At 45.4% G+C, this 19096-nt stretch overlaps 1 protein-coding gene across 2 annotated transcripts in view; it reads right to left on the bottom strand.

Annotated features, from left to right (window-relative positions):
* Positions 1-19096, bottom strand: part of LOC121008154 (polypeptide N-acetylgalactosaminyltransferase 3-like) — a 235943-nt gene that overhangs the window by 24685 nt on the left and 192162 nt on the right. For both annotated transcript variants that reach the window (XM_040440528.1, XM_040440527.1), the window contains exons 2-5: positions 6271-6858; positions 4790-4962; positions 2803-2952; positions 1142-1376 (exon numbers count right to left, since the gene is read on the bottom strand). In XM_040440528.1, the coding sequence (XP_040296462.1) occupies positions 1142-1376; positions 2803-2952; positions 4790-4962; positions 6271-6770 (1058 nt within the window). In that variant the 5' untranslated portion in view covers positions 6771-6858. The remainder of the gene's footprint in view (positions 1-1141; positions 1377-2802; positions 2953-4789; positions 4963-6270; positions 6859-19096) is intronic.

Below are 19096 nucleotides of genomic sequence, written 5' to 3'. Positions count from 1 at the left end.
TAGTATATAATGGTTGATATATTGGAGTCTCCTGTCCAGTATGCCATGGGCGCCTCTCCTCTCACCCCTCTGTTCTCCCAGCAGCTCTGACCCGTCTTCTTCATCCGGCCGCTGGTCTCATCTTCTCTGGCATGCGTCAGCTTTCTCTTGCCAGCAAAGCCTCTCCCTTCTGCCTGTATGGTGCTCCCTCCAGCTCTTAAAAGGCTAACAAGCACCCTAATTTACTCCAGCCTATGGTTAGCCACCTTTGGATACTTAAGACATCTTCCCCTATGAAGAAGGTGCCTGAGCAATAGGTTATTTAGCTTCCAGTTCCTTCAAATGTGTGCCGTTTCGTTCGTCTGCTTGTATAGACCTACTTCTGCCCGATTTATGGATTCTGACCCTCCAGTGCCTGAACTGACTTGCGCTAAATATTGAACCTTTGTTGCCTGCCCTGACCTTGGACCGTTTACTGTAATGCATGAACTCCACCAGCCCTGACCTCAGCCTTTCCTGATCTATCGGTGCTCTATACAGGTGCCTCTGTCCCCAGGATACACCAGGAGGTAGCAGCCTGGTGGCTCCCCTGCAGCAAAATCCAGATCCCAGTACAGGGGGTTAAAGGGTGAAATCCAGGGTACTGCTAGGATAATGCCCATAGTATTAGCCCAAAGTCAAAGCTGTTGGTTGACACACTGGTTCCACATCAACTTTTGCAACAATAGGCTGCAGACAAGAACTGGAGGTGTTGCTCATACATCACTGCTTTCTTTTTCAGACCTGATCGCTCAAGTATGATAGTTAAGGGCAGGGCCAGCTCCATCCTGGGGAGCCCCCTAGACCCAGTGCAGATGGTAGGTGAGAGAAGAATATTGACCTCCTCTGCCTCTAAGAAAGTTGTCTGACTGACAACCAGTTTGTGCACTGTTACAGCTCTTCCTTCTTCCAGTAGCCTGAAATACAAAGCTGCACAATAACGGAACCAGGGATGCATCATTGCAAAACCAGAAAAACTTGCCAAGCAGAAGTCTTGGAAAGACGTATGACAAACTATAGGTTGTCAATCACCTTAAGAAGTCGAATTTTTAGCACCGGACCGACCAGAATAACTCAAGCTTAGCCTTACTGATGCATATTGTATATGGTCTTATCATCTTACTTTATTGGGTAAGTCTCATCTTTCCTTTTCTTGTTCTCCAAACTCGGGACGGTTTCCCATCCAAATCCCAAGCCCCAATCAAAGTTCCCCCGGTTGCGATTGTTTCCGTATGGTGACGGGTTGTTAAACTCAAAAGTATTGAGGTCAATGGTGACAATATCTGGACTGACGACAGCGGTATAATTCTCTGCAATTCTTGCCAGCAAGGTCTCCAGCCAACCATAGAAACACTCACCTAGGAACATACAGGAGAATTAGTACATGTAATAAAAAGTGCGCATTTTTCACTGTGTACAAGCCGGGTGGTCGTCAGTTTGCGGCACGCTATTTTCAGCTTATTGTGCCAATTTTATCCTTATAATTAACTTTTTGTACTTTCAGTATGTGCCATTATGGGATTTTAATGGAGATGCTGAGTCTTAGATTACAGGTTCTCTGCAATAAATTCCTAAAATGGTTGTGTACAGGAAACAAAGAGAATATCCACTAGTAATGTGAGGCTATAAACCTACATACAGCTAGTGCTGGGTCGATCCCCTGACCATTATAAGACAGGTTTATAATAGCACCAGGGCAAGCATAGGCCTTGTTCTTTCCATACCTATGCATAAACAGCAGGGTCACCGTTCCTACAAAGTTCTTTACCTTCTATAATCCCATTTGTTATTAGGGACAATATTCTGTACCCATATATCTCTTTATAAAGGGAGAGCACTAACTGCACACTGTTTTTCTACTGGGATAAATGGGTATTCCAGCTTCACAATATTAATAGACCATCAATATCAGATTGGTGAAGGTCCAACTTTCGGCACAATCACCAGCCTGAAGGGCCCACAGCACTTGGGCAAGAGCTGCAGCCTATTCAATGTTTACATATCCACTTCGCTACCCTGTAGCAGGTAACGTCTCCCAACATGTCTGTACTTTGGATTTGATTCCCCCACTTGATAATCATCTATTCTTTTGACTCTGTGTGTATCCCTTTTCCTGAGGATAATATCGTGAAGGCATAATACCAATATAAATATAAGGCCCCTTGTCCGTGATTGATGGCTCCAGGAATAAATGGCGCAGGCGCAGCATTCTCCTTTACAGGCGGACTGCTCATGCACTAGCCATCTATGAGGCCATTGCCACAGCAAGGAAAGTACCAAGCGTGATACATTTGTTCAAGGCGATGACAACAATGTCATCAAACGCTAGAGCCACCGATCAAGGTCAAGGGAAAGGCGTTGGGCAACTGAGCTACAAATATATAGTCCATGTTATTTAAGACCCCTTAACTTCAGAGTAATATACCTGAGGCCATATGTAAACTGTAAGGTCACAGGTTCATCAAATCTGTTTGACGTCACATCAAGCGGTCATCATTTAACTGATACACCTGGCCTCAAATAGACAAGTATCTTCCATATAAAAACATGGCTTCTAGCAGAGTAACGATCGGTGACTACGCTGTAGTGCAGCAAAATGGACATACTACTGGCCTCGGTTCCTCCCTTATGCTTTACACTCAGACTACAATCAGATAAATACCAATGGAAAAAAGGAGACACTGGAGCCTCAGTAAAGGGGGCCCTAGAGACCCTCCTTTCATTTACAGGTGGGGGGAGGGTACATCATCTCATGTCCTATAACCAGTTACCACCATTACTTACAATGTGCATCCAAAAATGTCAAAGTGTCACCCGTTGCTACTGAAGCACCGAGCAAACGAGCGGAGATCAGTCCTTTTCTTTCCCTCTGTCGGACCACCTTCACTATCTGAAACGGCTTTACGTACTCATCCAGCTTATCCTTTAAGTATTCTGAAAAATACATAAAGTACAAATTTATGGCTGTAAACTTTAGATTTCTTCATTAAATGCCAACAAAATAGTAGGGTTTGATATAATTTACATATAATGCACGTCAAAGGAGTCTGCGTTTCTTACCAACATTATACGGACAGTACACATTACACCTACAGGAGCTTCTACAACATATCATTCTAAATCCATAGGCATCAATATGGAGTTGGTGCCCCCTTTGCAGCTAAAACAGCTTCTACACTTCTAGGAAGGCTTTTTGCTAGATTTTGGAAAGTGTCTGTAGGAAATGTTGCCCGACCATTCAGAAGATCATTTTGTGAGGTCAAACATTGATGTTCGCAATCTCTGTTTTAGTTCATGCCAAAGGTGTTGGATGGGCGTGAGCTCATGGCTTTGTGTAGACCACTCAAGTGCTTCCACACCAAACTCACCTAACCATGTCATTATGCAAGGTGTCAGTTTGGTGGAGGAATAATGCTATGGTGTTGTTTATCAGGGGTTAGCCTAAGCCCCTTAGTTCTTGTGAAGAGCATACTAAGACGTTTTGGACAATCATAAGCTTCCAACTTTGTGGAGACAGCTTGGAGAAGACCCTTTTGTGTTCCAGCATGACTGTGTCCCAGTGCACAAATCAAGGTCCATAAAGGTATGGTTGGGTGAGCTTGGCGTGGAAGCACTTGACTAGTCTACAGAGCCCTGACCTCAATCCCATCCAACACCTTTGTGATGAACATCAGAGTCTGACTTCACAAACGCTCGCCTAAATGATTGGGCAGAAACTTCCACTCTTGTAGAAAGCCTGTCACTGACTGCCCTGTGAGAGGTCTGAGAAGATCAGATAGACTTGCAGCACGTGAGTCTGACAGGTCTTTCTGTTCTTACCTTGCTGTCTGTTGTTGGCAGGATCTCACCTCTCCACAGGTTCTGCTTATTTGCTGTTTAGTGGCTCTATTTAAGCCCGCCTCTCACTGCAGACCTTGCGGTTGTTATTTCCTTCTGGAGTTCTAAGCTGGTTGTTAGAGGTTCTCCTGCTTCTTACTCATCTCAAGCCAAGTCCTCCTGTTTCTAACTTTGTGTGTGTGTGTTGTGTCTAGGTCTCAGGGACACGCTGGTCCCTTCACGGTGAAAGGTCCCGGCAAGTCTCATCCCAGCTCCCTAATTTAGGGTTTGTGACAGTTTGAGCAGGTCTTAGGTTCCGGTGTATGAGTTCTTCCACCATCAGGATTAGCTCATACTGTCAGCAGTCAGGGAGAGGCTCAGGAATAAGTAGGAGGTTACCATTCCCCGCCTCACTAGCTTTGGAGCCTAGTCTGTGTTACTGTTGTAGTTTGTTTATTTAGTGTTCTTCCTTTCCCCACTTACCATGACGAAGCCATTCCAGAAAAGCAACAAGCCAACTTCATGTTAATGGATGGGATCATAGTTTTTGCTAGGTAGGATGTACGCCCCCACCTGTTGGAAGTTACACCTGAGCCTCACTTCCATGTTACAAGGGGGGTGAGAGGACTGCAGTGTCAGTGGAGACTGGGATACGTTCTGGCTAGCACTGGGGGGAACGCACAATGTGGAGGACACCAGGGTTAATTCTGGAGATCAATGGGGAGCACATTGCAGATGACACTTGTGAACATAGGGATCATTCATGAAATATTTTACCTACATCAATGTAAACTGTACGGTGCACAGACACATAACCAGCAGCAAATTGTAAAGTCAATGCCAATAAGAATCTAGCAGAATTCTCAATGTGGTTCTGAATGAGGATGGACTATGTAGGTGCGCCGGAACTGTTAATTTTCATTAATTTCTTCAACCGCCACTCTTCCCAGCTTACCATCTATACTTGCGTCGTCCACCATTATAATCTCCTTCAGAAGAATGGCAGGGGATGTATACATGACGCTGTATACTGTGCGAAGCAATGTGGACCAGGCTTCATTGTGGAACACAATTATGATGCTTGTCGTGGGCAGTGGAGGGCACCTCTTGAACTTTTGCTCAATGCACCTTTAAGAAGGTAAAAGAGGTGAATAGTTATAGAGGAGCTGTCACCTCTCCTGACAGGTCTGTTTTAGTAACTACTTGCAGCCCCTATGTAATAACCATTCGGGGACATCTATTATTATGACTCTATTTTGTTCATTCCTGCAAGAAGTTATGAATGAATTACTAGTTTGCAATGTAGGTCCAGATGGGTGGTGTCCTTGTATAGTCTGTCAGCACTAATTGGATGATGTAGGAATGTGCAGGGACACACCTCAAACTGATAACACCCATCTGGACCTTCACTGCAAACTTCTAGCAATTCATTCATCACTTCTAGCAGGAATAATAAGGAAATGGCACAACATAGAGTCAATAGAATAGATGTTCCAGAATCGTTATTACATGGTGAATGCAAATAGTTAGTAAAACAGATATGTCAGTTGAAGCGACAGGTCCTATTTAATAGAATCAACATAGTCAATTTAAAAAATTAATACTATAATACAAAATAAATAAAAAATTAATTCACTTTCCTTCAGGGGTTTCTTTAAGGCTACTTTTACATCTGCGGTTTCCTTTCTGGGTTTTGAGATCTGGCACAGGCTCTCAAAATCGGAGCACAACGCTTCAGTTTTGTTCCCATTCATTGTCAAAGGGGACAAAACTGAACAAATCAAAACGGATCACCAGTTTGTTGCGTTCCCATGCTGGACACAAAATGGCTGCAAGTAGTGTTTTTGTGTGAGGCATGGGAAACTGAATAAACTGGGTCCGGCACAAAAAACTAGTGGATCCGTTTTTTTTCGGACTAATCCGGCGCCCATTGGATTACAATGGTCTTAGTTCCGGATCCGGTTTCTTCATTTTTAATACAAAGAGCATTTTGCTCTGTAGGACACAGCACATCCATGCTTTACACAGACAGCCCATTGATTTCAAAAAGATCTGTAATGCTTTGGCTGGCCTGCAGGAGCGCTGCAGGAAAACCAAACACATGCTAGAGAAACTCTTTAAAGGGGTTGTCCGCTTTTCCCATATTGATGGTCTATGGTCAGCCAAGAGCGCTGCAGTCTCTCCGAACAGCTGATCGGTGGGGGTGTCAAGAGTTGGACCCCCACCAATCTGATATTGATGACCTATTCCAAGGATAGGTCATCAATATAGGAAAGAGGACAACCCCTTTAAAGGTGCCCTTGCAGGACGGAGTCGAGTGTCCCAGCAGCGGGCACTCTGTTCTCATCTTATTTTCAAGAGATCCTTCTAACTAAAAGATTTGACAAAACCTTTATTAATATACAGACTTATGAAAAAATTGCGAGAAACACATACTCGGGGGGCCTGGTGTCAGGTCCTAGGTCTCGGTGAAGTGAAATCCTATCACTAGCAAATAAATTAAAACAATGTTTCTTTTCTCCTTCTTCCATTTCTTTCTTTTCCTCGGGGCTGAGTTTATCCGGTGTGAATGGTTTTCCAGATGCTCCGGGGGCATGAGGGTCCAGGGGTGGCCGCTCCAGGTAAGGCCTCAGCTCTGCTGCGGTGTAGTACCCGGGTAGACAAGGCCTTTTGCCATCAGGGTCCTTCTGTTTTTCAGGGGCATTAATCTGCATTTTTGGCACAGAGTCTTTAAAATTATTCACAGCATCAATCATCATGTCCAACATTTTCTTTTTTTTGACGTGAGCCCCTCCTTGTCTCGTCAGCTCGTCCATCTCTCGGTCAACTACTTCTTTTTGGATTAAAAACACAAATCCCATAAAAATAAGAGTCGCTGCAGCGAGTTTCCAGTGGATGAAGCGCTGGCCCAACACCAGCCTCTTAAAGTTTGTCATTGTTGTTTTTGGGCTTCTCGGGCTGGGAAATAAAAAAGTCTACTGTGAAGGTTTCATCGTGGGTAATGTAAAGTCATCGTTCCATCACCTAGAAAATAAGAAAGACTGTTAAGAGGCCCCTGAACATGAAGTAAGACAAGCAGCCATTGCCATGGACTCATACGTACATGTCTCATATTTCGAGATGTCGGAAAAAATAAATAAAGTACTCTACGACAAAAGTAAATTGTGATATACCGTAGATACATTATGATACAGTACAATTACAGCGGTACCACATTTATATAGTTTTTCTTGCGTTTTAAAAAAGATTTGGAAAAAAATAATAATCTTACCTCCATAACTTTATATAGATATCTAGCTAAGTACTGTTTTTTTTTTTGCAGGGCAATCTGTACATTTTATCGATACTATTTTGGAGTGTGTATGATTTTTTGAACATGTTTCATACATTTCTATTTATAGGAGGTGAAGGACTGAAAAAAGTGGTGAAATATGTGATTGCACTTGACCGGTAATCTTTTTTCCTTGAGCCTATGCCAGCACCCTTGGATAGCGTCCGCCCCCTCCTCAGGTGAGGAAACAGGAAACACAACCACTTTAAAAGGAGGTACCAACCTCCCTCACACCAGTACTATTTCAAGAACTAAGGAAACAAACATCTCATACCAATAAGAAACCTATATATATCACATTTTTATTTTCATTTTTTTGGGGAAGGGAATTAAGCAGGTGCTGTCATAGGCTCAAGGAAAAAAGATTACCGGTAAGTGTAATCACATATATTCCCCCCCCCCCCCTCCCCTATGACAGCACCCTTGGATCTATAAGCAAGATCAGATTAGGGAGGGACAACTGCCTGAAGGACTTTACATCCAAATACTAGACCCTCTTGAGAAGGTAACTGAAGCCTGTAATGCCCGAAAAACGTGTGGGGAGAACTCCAGGTGGCAGCCTTACAAATTTGGTCAATGGAGGCAGAGGCTCTCTCTGCCCAGGACGTAGAGACCGCTCTGGTAGGATGGGCACCAAATCCCGTCGGCGGGGGAACCCCCTTGGACGAATAAGCTAACAGAATAGCCTGTCTTATCCATCTGGCTATAGTTTGTGAGGAAGCAGCCGAACCTTTTTTCTTGCCTTGAAAAGAAATGAGGAGCTTAGAGGAAGATCTCCAAGTACTGTAATAAACATCTCCTGACATCTAAACAATGGAATTCTGATTATTAATTTTTTTTAGAGAGGCACAAAAAGAAGGCAAGATGATATCCTGAGAGCGATGAAAGGAAGAAGACACCTTAGGAAGGAAGGAAAGATCCGGTGAAATAATCACCCGATCTTCCAAAATGTTTAAATATGGCTTTTCCATAGAGAAGGCTGAGATTTCACTTACTCTCCTAGCTGATGTAACGGTTAGTAAAAAGGCTAACTTCAATGTTAAGACCTTTATGGAGATCTCTTTAATGGACTCAAAGGGTTCTGACATAAGGGCGGACAGAACTAGATTTAGATCCCATGGAGGAACTCTAACCTTTTGTACTGGGTCTAATTTAGAGATCGCCGTAATAAATCTTTTTATCCAGGGATGCTCAGCCAGCCTGAACTCAAACAGAGCACTCAAGGCTGAAATGTGTACTTTGAGAGTACTAGGTCTAAGCTTCTTTCTCCATCCTTCTTGTGGAAATTGAGTAAACCTGAACATTTCTGCCTTTTATTAGCTGAAGACTCTCGCTCAGGGCCATTAAGATAGCGTTTAATTCCCTGAAATTGTGAGAATGGACCTGGATCTCCTGATTCCACTGACCCTGCAGGAGGAGAGATTCTATGTAAGCCCCCCAACTGAAAGGGCTTGCATCTGTGGTCAGGAATAAGACATTTTGTCTCTGCCAGTGAACACCTCCCTGAAGGTTTAACAGGTTCATCCACCACTCCAGCGAGGAAGAGCGTCTGGGGTGATAAATGAATCTCGGAGTCTAGGGACAAAGAATTTTTTGTCCCACATTTCCAGAATTTGTTGTTGGAGAGGTCTCGAGTGGAATTCAGCCCACTCCACTCCAGGAATAGCCGCAGTCATGAGACCTAAGACTGACATGGCCTCCCTCAGAGACCCTGATTGGCGAGAGGAAAGCCACTGAACCCGGGATCTGATGAGGCAAGCTTTGTCAAGGGGAAAAAAAACACATCTGCGTTCTGGAGTCTAGGGACATCGCCAAAAAGGTACACACTTGACTTGTCACTAGGCTGGACTTCTCTATGTTCAGGTCCCAACCTAACCTGTCTAATACCTTCCTGAACCATGAAATTTGTTGTTCTAGCCGATTTGATGTCAGAAGGAGAAAGTTGTCTAGATATGGGATAACGACCAGATCTCTCTCTCAGATGGGCCATCATTTCTGCCACAATCTTTGTGAATATTCTGGGGGCTTGAGATACCCGAAGGGAAGAGCCCGAAATTGTACATGAAGGATTTTGTCCTGCAACTGAACCGCTACTCTTAAGTATCTCTGATAATTGAGATGTATGGGGACGTGATAGTATGCATCCCTGAGATCCAGGGATGCCATAAAACAGTCTGGAAACAGATTTAATATCACCAATCTGATTGTTTCCATACAAAATGTCTTGTACACTAGATACTTGTTAAGAAGTTTTAAGTTTATTATCGTACGGTAGGTGCCATTTGGCTTTTTTTTTGAGTAAAACCCCTTTGCTCTTTCCTGCATTGAGACTTCTAAAAGAACGTTATTTTTGGGGGCGTGGCCTGAGAATGCAGCCGTGAACACGCACATTTCAGAGCTCCCGGACCCTTGGCTTTTTTACCTGAGATAACTAGCAACAATTCGGATGCTACTGGCCGAACACCATGGTCAGACGTTCGGGTCGCCGCGGGTCCACATTCATGACCTCGGAACCTCACATTGCGAGGTATTTCACGGCTACGCCGGCACCCGCGCCGGCCCCCACCAAGATGGCGCCGATGGAGGAAGGAGCTGCGCCGCCGGTCGCTTCCCTGAATCTGGGGGTTAGCGGCCCAGTACAGACACAAGCGGACTCACCATCACCGCTCTCACTGTCTTCGGACTGGCCTGCAGTGACTTCCACACCCGTAGGCCACACATACGAGCCAGGCAGGAAATCCTATGTTCAAGCAGCCGCATGGCCCAAGATGGCGACGGATGGACCACAGGAGGTGGAGGTTCATACCATGCAGGAGGGCTTGCTGAACTTCAACAAGCAGGCCACACAGCAGCCGGCCCACTTACCTCTCGCCACAACCGGAGGAGATCCACGCACGCAACCCTCGGCGTCCACTCCCGGGCTCATGGACTCTGGCGGGACCTCCGTTCCAATCCCGGTGAGTGAGACACGCTGCGAAACTCCACCTAGGCCAACAGCCGGCACCTTGCCAGCCCAGATGCACCATTCCGGTCACCCAGAACCTCCAGTCCCACAGTCGGGTGATCTCAACGCCTCACAGGGGTCCCGGCCACATGCACCTGATTTACAGGCCCAAAGCTGCACACAGGCTGTGATTAGAGATGAGCGGCCTTCCCAGACTCACTCACTAGATCTCCCCTCCACTCCGGCCATTTTCCACCCCTCAGCCGCATCTGATTCATCAGGGGACTCGTCCTCTACCTCCTCCTCACATGGCAGACCTGCTAAACGTCCCAAATTGAAGGACATTTGGTCACTATTAAGTATGCTACCAACTAAGGCAGACCTGGAGGTGATCATACAGAGGGTCGAGACTAAACACAATCAGGCTATCGCTGAAGTCAAAGCGGACTTAACAGCCATTTCCAAAGTGACCTCGCAAGTCCAAATTTTGTCTGAGCTACATGCCCGCCTGACGAGTGTGGAAAAGATTATCTCATCGCAGCAGGTCTTAAACAGACACCTGTTATTACAGATGGATGACCAAGAAAACAGGGGCAGGCGTAATAACATTAAAATCCGTGGGATCCCTGAGGAGGTCACGTCCGCAGATCTAAGGAAGGCGGTGTCTGCAATATTCAATTCTCTCCTTGACAGATCTGAAGAATCTGAAATTGAGCTAGACAGAGTACATAGGGTTCTAGGCCCTAGACGTTCGGAGAATTCTGCTCCTCGTGATGTCCTATGCAGAGTTCACTTCTTCAGAGAAAAAGAGGAACTTTGGCAAAGAGCATGGAGACAAGGTCCTGTCTCATTCAGCGGACGTCAGATCCAAATCCTCCCTGACGTGTCCAGGAGAACCTTGCTTATGAGGCGTACTCTCAAACCCCTCCTGCAAATTGTCACAAATGCTGGGGCCACCCTTTTCACCTAATAATCTGCAAGAATGGATCCACATTTGCATTACATTCTCCAGACCAGGCGGGTGAGCTTAGTCAGTTCCTGGACTGCGCACTCATCTCCCTACCGGACTGGCTTGATGTTCCAGTTTTTTCCTCTCCAGCAGGGGGACCTCCCCCACGTCTGAATACTGGTCCTCGTCAAGTCCGTCCTCCAGTTCCACACTCTCCTGGATAGGGGACTGTCCTCAGTATGAAAAGCTCCAGATTCTATGGGTTGTCTACAACTCCCACTTTTTGACCCACAATACTTGATATTGTGCCAGTTGGGGGGAGATGCAGGGGACAGAGTGCTGCCTAGGCGCTCATGCTGCTTGCTTTCCATATCTCATGGGCGGCAGCCTGTCCTCTGTACCTCCTCCCTTAATTTGTATTGTTGTTGCATAAATCCCAGGGCCAGGGGAAAGGGCAGCCTTATTGAGTGCTCTTCTTCACCCCCACTAGGTCATTGAGTCTCGGTTGGCTCGTTCTAGGTTTACCAAGAGTCGCATAGTGGATTGCTTTTTCCACAGTTTTTTTTTGTTTAAATTGGTTTTTATCTGAACTGGATTAGCCGGTTTCGATATTTCGCCCTTCAGGCGTATTTGCACTTGTTTTTCTAATCTTTAGTGTTGTCTACCCACCCTTGTGTTTTTTCCCTTTCCCTCCCCCTCCCCCCCTATTACCTCTTCTCTGTCTCTTGTTTTCTACAGGCTCAGACCATGTCGGAGATCACTTTTGCGTCCATTAACGCCAATGGATTGAATACTCCTGAGAAACATTCCTCCATTCTCCGGCTCTTGTGGAGTAAAAAGGTACAGATTGCCTTCATTCAGGAGACTCACTTCCGCAGAGATACTATGCCGAAATTTAGCTCTCCCCGGTATCCTGACGCCTACCACAGCTGCTATAGTGATTCTAAATCGAGAGGTGTGAGTATCCTCATTGCTAGATCCGCCCCTTGGGAGTTCCTGGATTCCAGCTCTGATGATACTGGCAGATTCTTGTTTGTTAAGGGTAAACTAGGGGGCCAGGTGTACTTTGGCCAACGTGTACTTACCCTATACGAAACAATTGAGAGCCTTAACTGGAATTTTGTCAAAATTGGATAATTTTGCGGAAGGCATGCTTCTGGTAGGTGGGGATCTTAATGTTGCCCTGGACCCACTGGTAGATGTTTCGAAGGGCTCTTCTCACCTACCCTACTCTTACATTCGTCGCACTAGGGGCCTCCTTCATTCTCATCAGCTGGTGGATGTGTGGCGAGTGATTAATCCAGAGGCTAGGGATTTCACATTTTATTCCAACCCTAGGGATGTTTACTCCAGATTGGACTATTTCCTGCTTAGACATTCGGCAGTCCCTCTCATTGCCTCTTCCTCAATTGACCCAATCACTTTCTCGGACCACGCCATGCTGCACGTCTCTTTGAAATCCCCTCTTCCTTCTCCCAAGACCTGGCGGTGGCGTTTTAATGAGTCTCTACTCCAGGATCTGGAAGTTTCGCAAGATATTAACTCGGCTCTTTCCCACTATTTTGAGGAAAACCTGGTTGATAATGCCTCCCCTCTCATGGTATGGGCGGCACACAAGTGTGTGATAAGAGGGGAGTTCATCAGACATGGGGCTCGGCGTAAGAAGGAGAGGGCATTGGAAATATCCCAGATTTTAAAGGAAATTTCCGAACTGGAACAGGTCCACAAACGTTCTCATGCGCAATCGGTTCGCGCAGCACTTTTACTGGCAAGATGCAAGCTTAAAGATACAAACCGGATTCGAAAAAAAGTTGGGACACTAAACAAATTGTGAATAAAAACTGAATGCAATGATGTGGAGGTGGCAAATGTCAATATTTTATTTGTAATAGAACGTAGATGACAGATCAAACGTTTAATCCGAGTAAATGTATCATTTTAAAGGAAAAATACGTTGATTCCAATTTTCACGGTGTCAACAAATCCCAAAAAAGTTGGGACAAGTAGCAATAAGAGGCTGGAAAAAGTAAATTTGAGCATAACGAACAGCTGGAAGACCAATTAACACTAATTAGGTCAATTGGCAACATGATTGGGTATAAAAAGAGCTTCTCAGAGTGGCAGTGTCTCTCAGAAGCCAAGATGGATAGAGGATCACCAATTCCCACAATGTTGCACAGAAAGACAGTGGAGCAATATCAGAAAGGTGTTACCCAGCGAAAAATTGCAAAGACTTTGCATCTATCATCATCAACTGTGCATAACATCACCCAAAGATTCAGAGAATCTGGAACAATCTCTGTGCGTAAGGGTCAAGGCCGTAAAACCATACTGGATGCCCGTGATCTCGGGGCCCTTAAACGACACTGCACCACAAACAGGAATGCTACTGTAAAGGAAATCACAGAATGGGCTCAGGAATACTTCCAGAAACCATTGTCAGTGAACACAATCCACTGTAAAATCTACAGTGCAAAGAAGCCATTTCTAAGCAAGATCCACAAGCTCAGGCGTTTTCACTGGGCCAGGGATCATTTAAAATGGAGTGTGGCAAAATGGAAGACTGTTCTGTGGTCAGACGAGTCACGATTCGAAGTTCTTTTTGGAAATCTGGGATGCCATGTCATCCGGACCAAAGAGGACAAGGACAACCCAAGTTGTTATCAACGCTCAGTTCAGAAGCCTGCATCTCTGATGGTATAGGGTTGCATGAGTGCGTGTGGCATAGGGCAGCTTGCATGTCTGGAAAGGCACCATCAATGCAGAAAAATATATTCAGGTTCTAGAACAACATATGCTCCCATCCAGACGTCATCTCTTTCAGGGAAGACCCTGCATTTTTCAACAAGATAATGCCAGACCACATTCTGCATCAATCACAACATCATGGCTGCGTAGGAGAAGGATCCGGGTACTGAAATGGCCAGTCTGCAGTCCAGATCTTTCACCTATAGAGAACATTTGGCGCATCATAAAGAGGAAGGTGCAACAAAGAAGGCCCAATACGATTGAACAGTTAGAGGCCTGTATTAGACAAGAATGGGAGAGCATTCCTATTTCTAAACTTGAGAAACTGGTCTCCTCGGTCCCCAGACGTCTGTTGAGTGTTGTAAGAAGGGGAGATGCCACACAGTGGTGAAAATGGCCTTGTCCCAACTTTTTGGGGATTTGTTGACACCATGAAATTCTGATTCAACATATTTTTCCCTTAAAATGGAACATTTTCTCAGTTTAAACTTTTGTTCCGTGATTTATGTTCTATTCTGAATAAAATATTAGAAGTTGGCACCTCCACATCATTGCATTCAGTTTTTGTTCACGATTTGTATAGTGTCCCAACTTTTTTGGAATCCGGTTTGTAAACTGGATACCCGTACGAAATTTCTCCTCTCACAGGGTAGAAGGCACTTTTTTGAATATGGTAATAAATGTGGCAGACTTCTAGCCAGATCTTTATGTGAACAAAGGGCTAGGAACTACGTCCCTCGCATTGCCCCCCCATGGGGTCCGGTGCTGAACAACCCAGACTCCATTACAGAAGCGTTTGCCCACTTTTATCAGAACCTATATAATCTCCCTCAGTCTAGCCAAGTGAGCCCGTCCCTGAACTCATCCATGAGTTCCTATCTATTAAGGGCAGGTCTACCCAAATTGCCAAGTGGGGCTCTCGAAGGTCTGAATAGCTCGTTTACCGCTGATGAGATTGGGGAGGCTCTGAAGTCGATGCAGCCTAGTAAAGCACCAGGCCCTGATGGCCTCCCGGCCTCTTATTACAAGAGATTCCTCCCCCTTCTGCAGACACCTCTTACAAACGCTCTGAATAAACTAAGTTCCGGGGACCCCCTCCCTAAGGATATGTCACATGCACACATTACAATTATCCATAAAGGAAGGTAAGGACCTGAACGCATGTGCTAGTTACCGGTCCATATGGTTACTTAATGTGGACATTAAGCTATTCACAAAAGTTTTAGCCACACGTTTAACCCCTTTCCTGTCGGACCTTATACATACAGATCAGGTTGGCTTCATCCCCTCAAGGGAGGCGAGAGACAATACCACGAAAGTTTTGAACTTGGTCCATCTTGCCAAGATTCAACGCCCCTGCCTATGTCTCCTATCCACGGACGCCGAAAAGGCGTTTGATAGGGTGGGATGGCCCTGGTTATTTGCAGTACTAAACCATGTGGGTGTGGAGGGCTCTCTATTAGCATGGATCCGCTCTCTATACTCCTCCCCCTCGGCAGCCACAAAGGTTAATGGTGTTCTCTCGCCTCCCCTTTGAGATAAGAAACGGCATGCGTCAGGGTTGTCCTCTATCCCCCTTAATTTTTATCCTCACGTTAGAACCCCTTCTGAGGACTATCAGGAGAAACCCTGAGTTCTCGGGTTTGGTGGTGGGAGGACAGGAATTTAAGATAGCAGCTTATGCTGATGATCTGCTGTTTATGATCACCAAACCCCGGATCACCTTCCCCAACCTAATTGAGGAATTCAAAGAGTTTAACAACTTGTCCAATCTGAAAATTAACTTACAGAAACCTGAAGCGCTTAATGTTTCCATTCCGACTTCCCTTGAAGCCGAATTGGCGGGCTCCTTACCTTTCCGTTGGACGACAGGTGCCATTAAATACTTGGGCACGATGATTCCCAAGGATCTAAGGAAACTGTTCTCCAGGAACTACACCCCCCTCCTGAGTCGGATTAGAGAAGACCTTAAGAGATGGTCCAAAGGCCTCTATACTTGGTTTGGCAGGTGTGCCATTTTTAAGATGAATGTCCTTCCGTGCCTATTATACCTGTTCCAGACCCTCCCCATCCACATTCCGGCTAGTTTCTTTACTACCGCACACCGTGACCTCTTTAAATTTATCTGGGCGGGGAAGAGTTCTAGGCTGTCTAGATCCTTACTACATGTACCAAAAGAAAGGGGGGGGTTTGGGGATTCCTGACCTAAGGAAATATTATGCTGACTCTATGTTCCAACGGGTTGTAGACTGGTGCCGACACACCCCGTTCAAACAATGGATCTCCATTGAGCAATTCTCATCCCGGACCCCACTGGCTCTTCTGCCATGGACAGACAGGAAAGTTCCTAGTGCTCTTTTCTCTCATCCTATCATAGGCCCTACCCTAACTCAATTCTGTAAGTAACAACAAATCGCTACAATCTCCCCAACGCCTTCCCCATTGTTTCCTGTCCTGGGGCATCCTGACTTCCCGGCGGGTAGCTCGGAGGGCCCGTTTGTACAATGGAGATTGAGTGGCAAGTGTTGTGCACCATTCTTTAGAACCTTGGGTAGGTGGTTCACGCACTCAGAACTGTTAGGACAGCCTGATCCCTGTCTTTTAGGTCCATGGAGAACCAGACAGTTACACCACTTCCTTTCCTCTATCCCTTCCTCCCCGGGCTTTGATAGAGCTCTTACTCCTTTTGAAAAGACATGCATAGGTTCAGGACTTTACCGCCACTCCCTCTCAGAACTCTACAAGGCGTTGGTGATGCCAGGATCAGACTTTCACCCTTCATACTCTGCCAGGTGGGCTCAGGACTTGCAAAGAGACATCTCCTCCAACCAGTGGTTTAAAATTCTCCAACTAGCTCACAAATCCTCCATTGCCAGTAAGTATCAGGAGGCCAGTTACAAATTGCTATCGAGATGGTATTACGTCCCAACCAGTCTCCAGAGAATGTTCCAGACGGCGTCTCCCTTGTGCTGGCAATGCGACTCTCACCAGGGTTCTCTTCTACATATTTTCTGGCAGTGTGACAAAATCAAGCCTTTCTGGGAATCAATTCATAAGGCCCTAGCATCTATCTTCTCCTTTCCCATTCCTAACACACCAGGGTTCTTTTTACTTTTTTTCTCGGATTTACCATTGAGCCTATTCCGGCACTCCTGCCTGCGCCACCTGGTTGTAGCAGCTAGGTCCTGTATCCCGGCGAAGTGGAAATCCTCCTCTCCACCATCCGCAGGGATGTGGATTCAGAAAGTTGAAGAGATACGGAGAATGGAGGAACTCACAGCTTCTCTAAAATGTAGTAACAGAGCTTTTGTTGCTACCTGGACCCCTTGGTTCGTCTTTCAAGACTCTTTGGAGTATCAATCCTTGTTGGCTTGATAGTGTCGTCTGTAGCTCCCCCGTTTGTTTCACTCACGCCCTCTACATTTTTATCCCTTTGTCTCCCTACTTTCCCTTTGTGGTTCTGTCCTGTCTCCCCCCATATCTGCTGTTAGTCTTATTATTGTTTCCAGGCTGAGGCCATATTAGGTCTGGCCCTCTTGGTTTTGTTTGCTATATGCCATATAAATCGTTATACGCAAGTACCATCGTGGAATGCATGTCTTACATAGGCATAGGAGATTGATGTATAGATGTTGGATTGTATTCCATGTTTCCATGTTTATTTTGTCGGCCTGGTTCCGACTTTACCTTTTCGCTGTGTGTGAGTCAACATAGTGTAACTTTATTAGAGTAGAAATAAAGAATTAAAAAAAAAAAAAAAAAAAAAAGGTTATTTTCTAATAGGGAAGATACTTCTGAAAACAAGGCCGCTTGTCTTTGGGGACTGGATCGATAGTCTGTTATAACGAATCTTTCTGGCGGCATTCTCAGAAAATTTATTTTGTAGCCCTCCGATAGGATGGAGATTATCCAAGGGCTGTTTAATATTTTCTTCCAATGTTCTGTAAAGAGAGAGAGCCGACCTCCTATCGGGGCTCTGGCGTCATAGTTGCTGCTTTTTTGAGGCCTCTGCACCAGAAAAAAGATAACCCTTGGATATTCTAGTATTACTTGAAATCTGCCTGGATACATCTCGCCTCCTATAACTATTTCTATTTGGCTGAGGGCGAAAAGGTCTCTTATGAGACTGCTGGTTAGTTGACGGGAAGCCCTTCTTCTTGTCCGAAGCCTTCTCTAGCAGGTCATCCAAGACAGGCCCAAATAAGAACTCTTCCTGACAAGGTATTGCACATAATTTTGCTTTGGAGGATGAGTCACCCTTCCAGTCCTTTAACCAGATGGCTCTACGAGCCGAATTAGAAAGGGCGGAAGCAGAGAATTTTAAAGAGTCAACAGAAGCATCCGCAAGGAAATCAATGGCATTAAATATGGTTGGAAAGGAGGAAAGCAACTCATCTCTAGGGGTTCCCTCCTTAATATGAGCTTCTAATTCTTTCATCCATATATTCAGGGATCTTGCAATAGAGGTGGCCGCAATGGCAGGTTTAAAGGCACCCGCCGTAGCCTCCCAGCTCTTTTTCAAATAAATCTGAGCCCTTCTATCCATGGGATCTTTCAGGGAACCAGAGTCCTCAAAAGGGAAGGGCTGCTTTTCTGGAAATTTTGGCAACTGGGGCATCCAATTTTGGGGCTCTGTCCCAATAGGCCGAAACATCCTCATCAAACGGGTATTTAAGTTTTAAGGCAGAGGGAATAAAAAAAATAAAAAATTCTATCTGGTCTACTCCACCCTTAATCTTTCTAGGACCCAGACCTTCAAACATGGAGTCTCTAACAGACTGTGCCTCTTTACAATTATCCATCCCCATGGCGGCTCTCACTATGCTGAGAGCTAATATTTTCGGCCTGAAAAAGTGGCTTTCCCGCTAAATGATCATCAAAGGATTCATCCGATGATGGTCTTTCTCCCTCTTCCTCCAATCCTGACAACAGTTCCTGGTCGTCGGAGGGGAGAATAGAAGGAGCTGCAGAGGTGCTGGGGCGATTCTCCAGGAGGCTATTAACCAACTCCCTCACCGACTCCTTAACTTCAGCCCGGATCATCTGCTTTAGGCTTGTCATAAGAGATGGGGCCTCATCCTCTAGTAGCTTGCCTACGCAGACTTGACAAATAGGTTTTCCCCAGCCTGAGGGTAACTTTTTCTTACAAATAGCACACCCTTTGTCTTTAGATCTGGAAACCCTTCTACTCTCCTTGGAAACCTAAATATAAAAATAGCCTTATAAGAAACTTAAGCTATATAGAGATTTTGGGGTATTCACCCCTCTTATACCACCACGGTACCGAAGA

This window comes from Bufo bufo, chromosome 7, assembly GCF_905171765.1.
Source record: "Bufo bufo chromosome 7, aBufBuf1.1, whole genome shotgun sequence".
Classification (NCBI taxonomy): Eukaryota; Metazoa; Chordata; class Amphibia; order Anura; family Bufonidae; genus Bufo; species Bufo bufo.
This window is presented reverse-complemented; position numbering and strand designations above follow the sequence as displayed.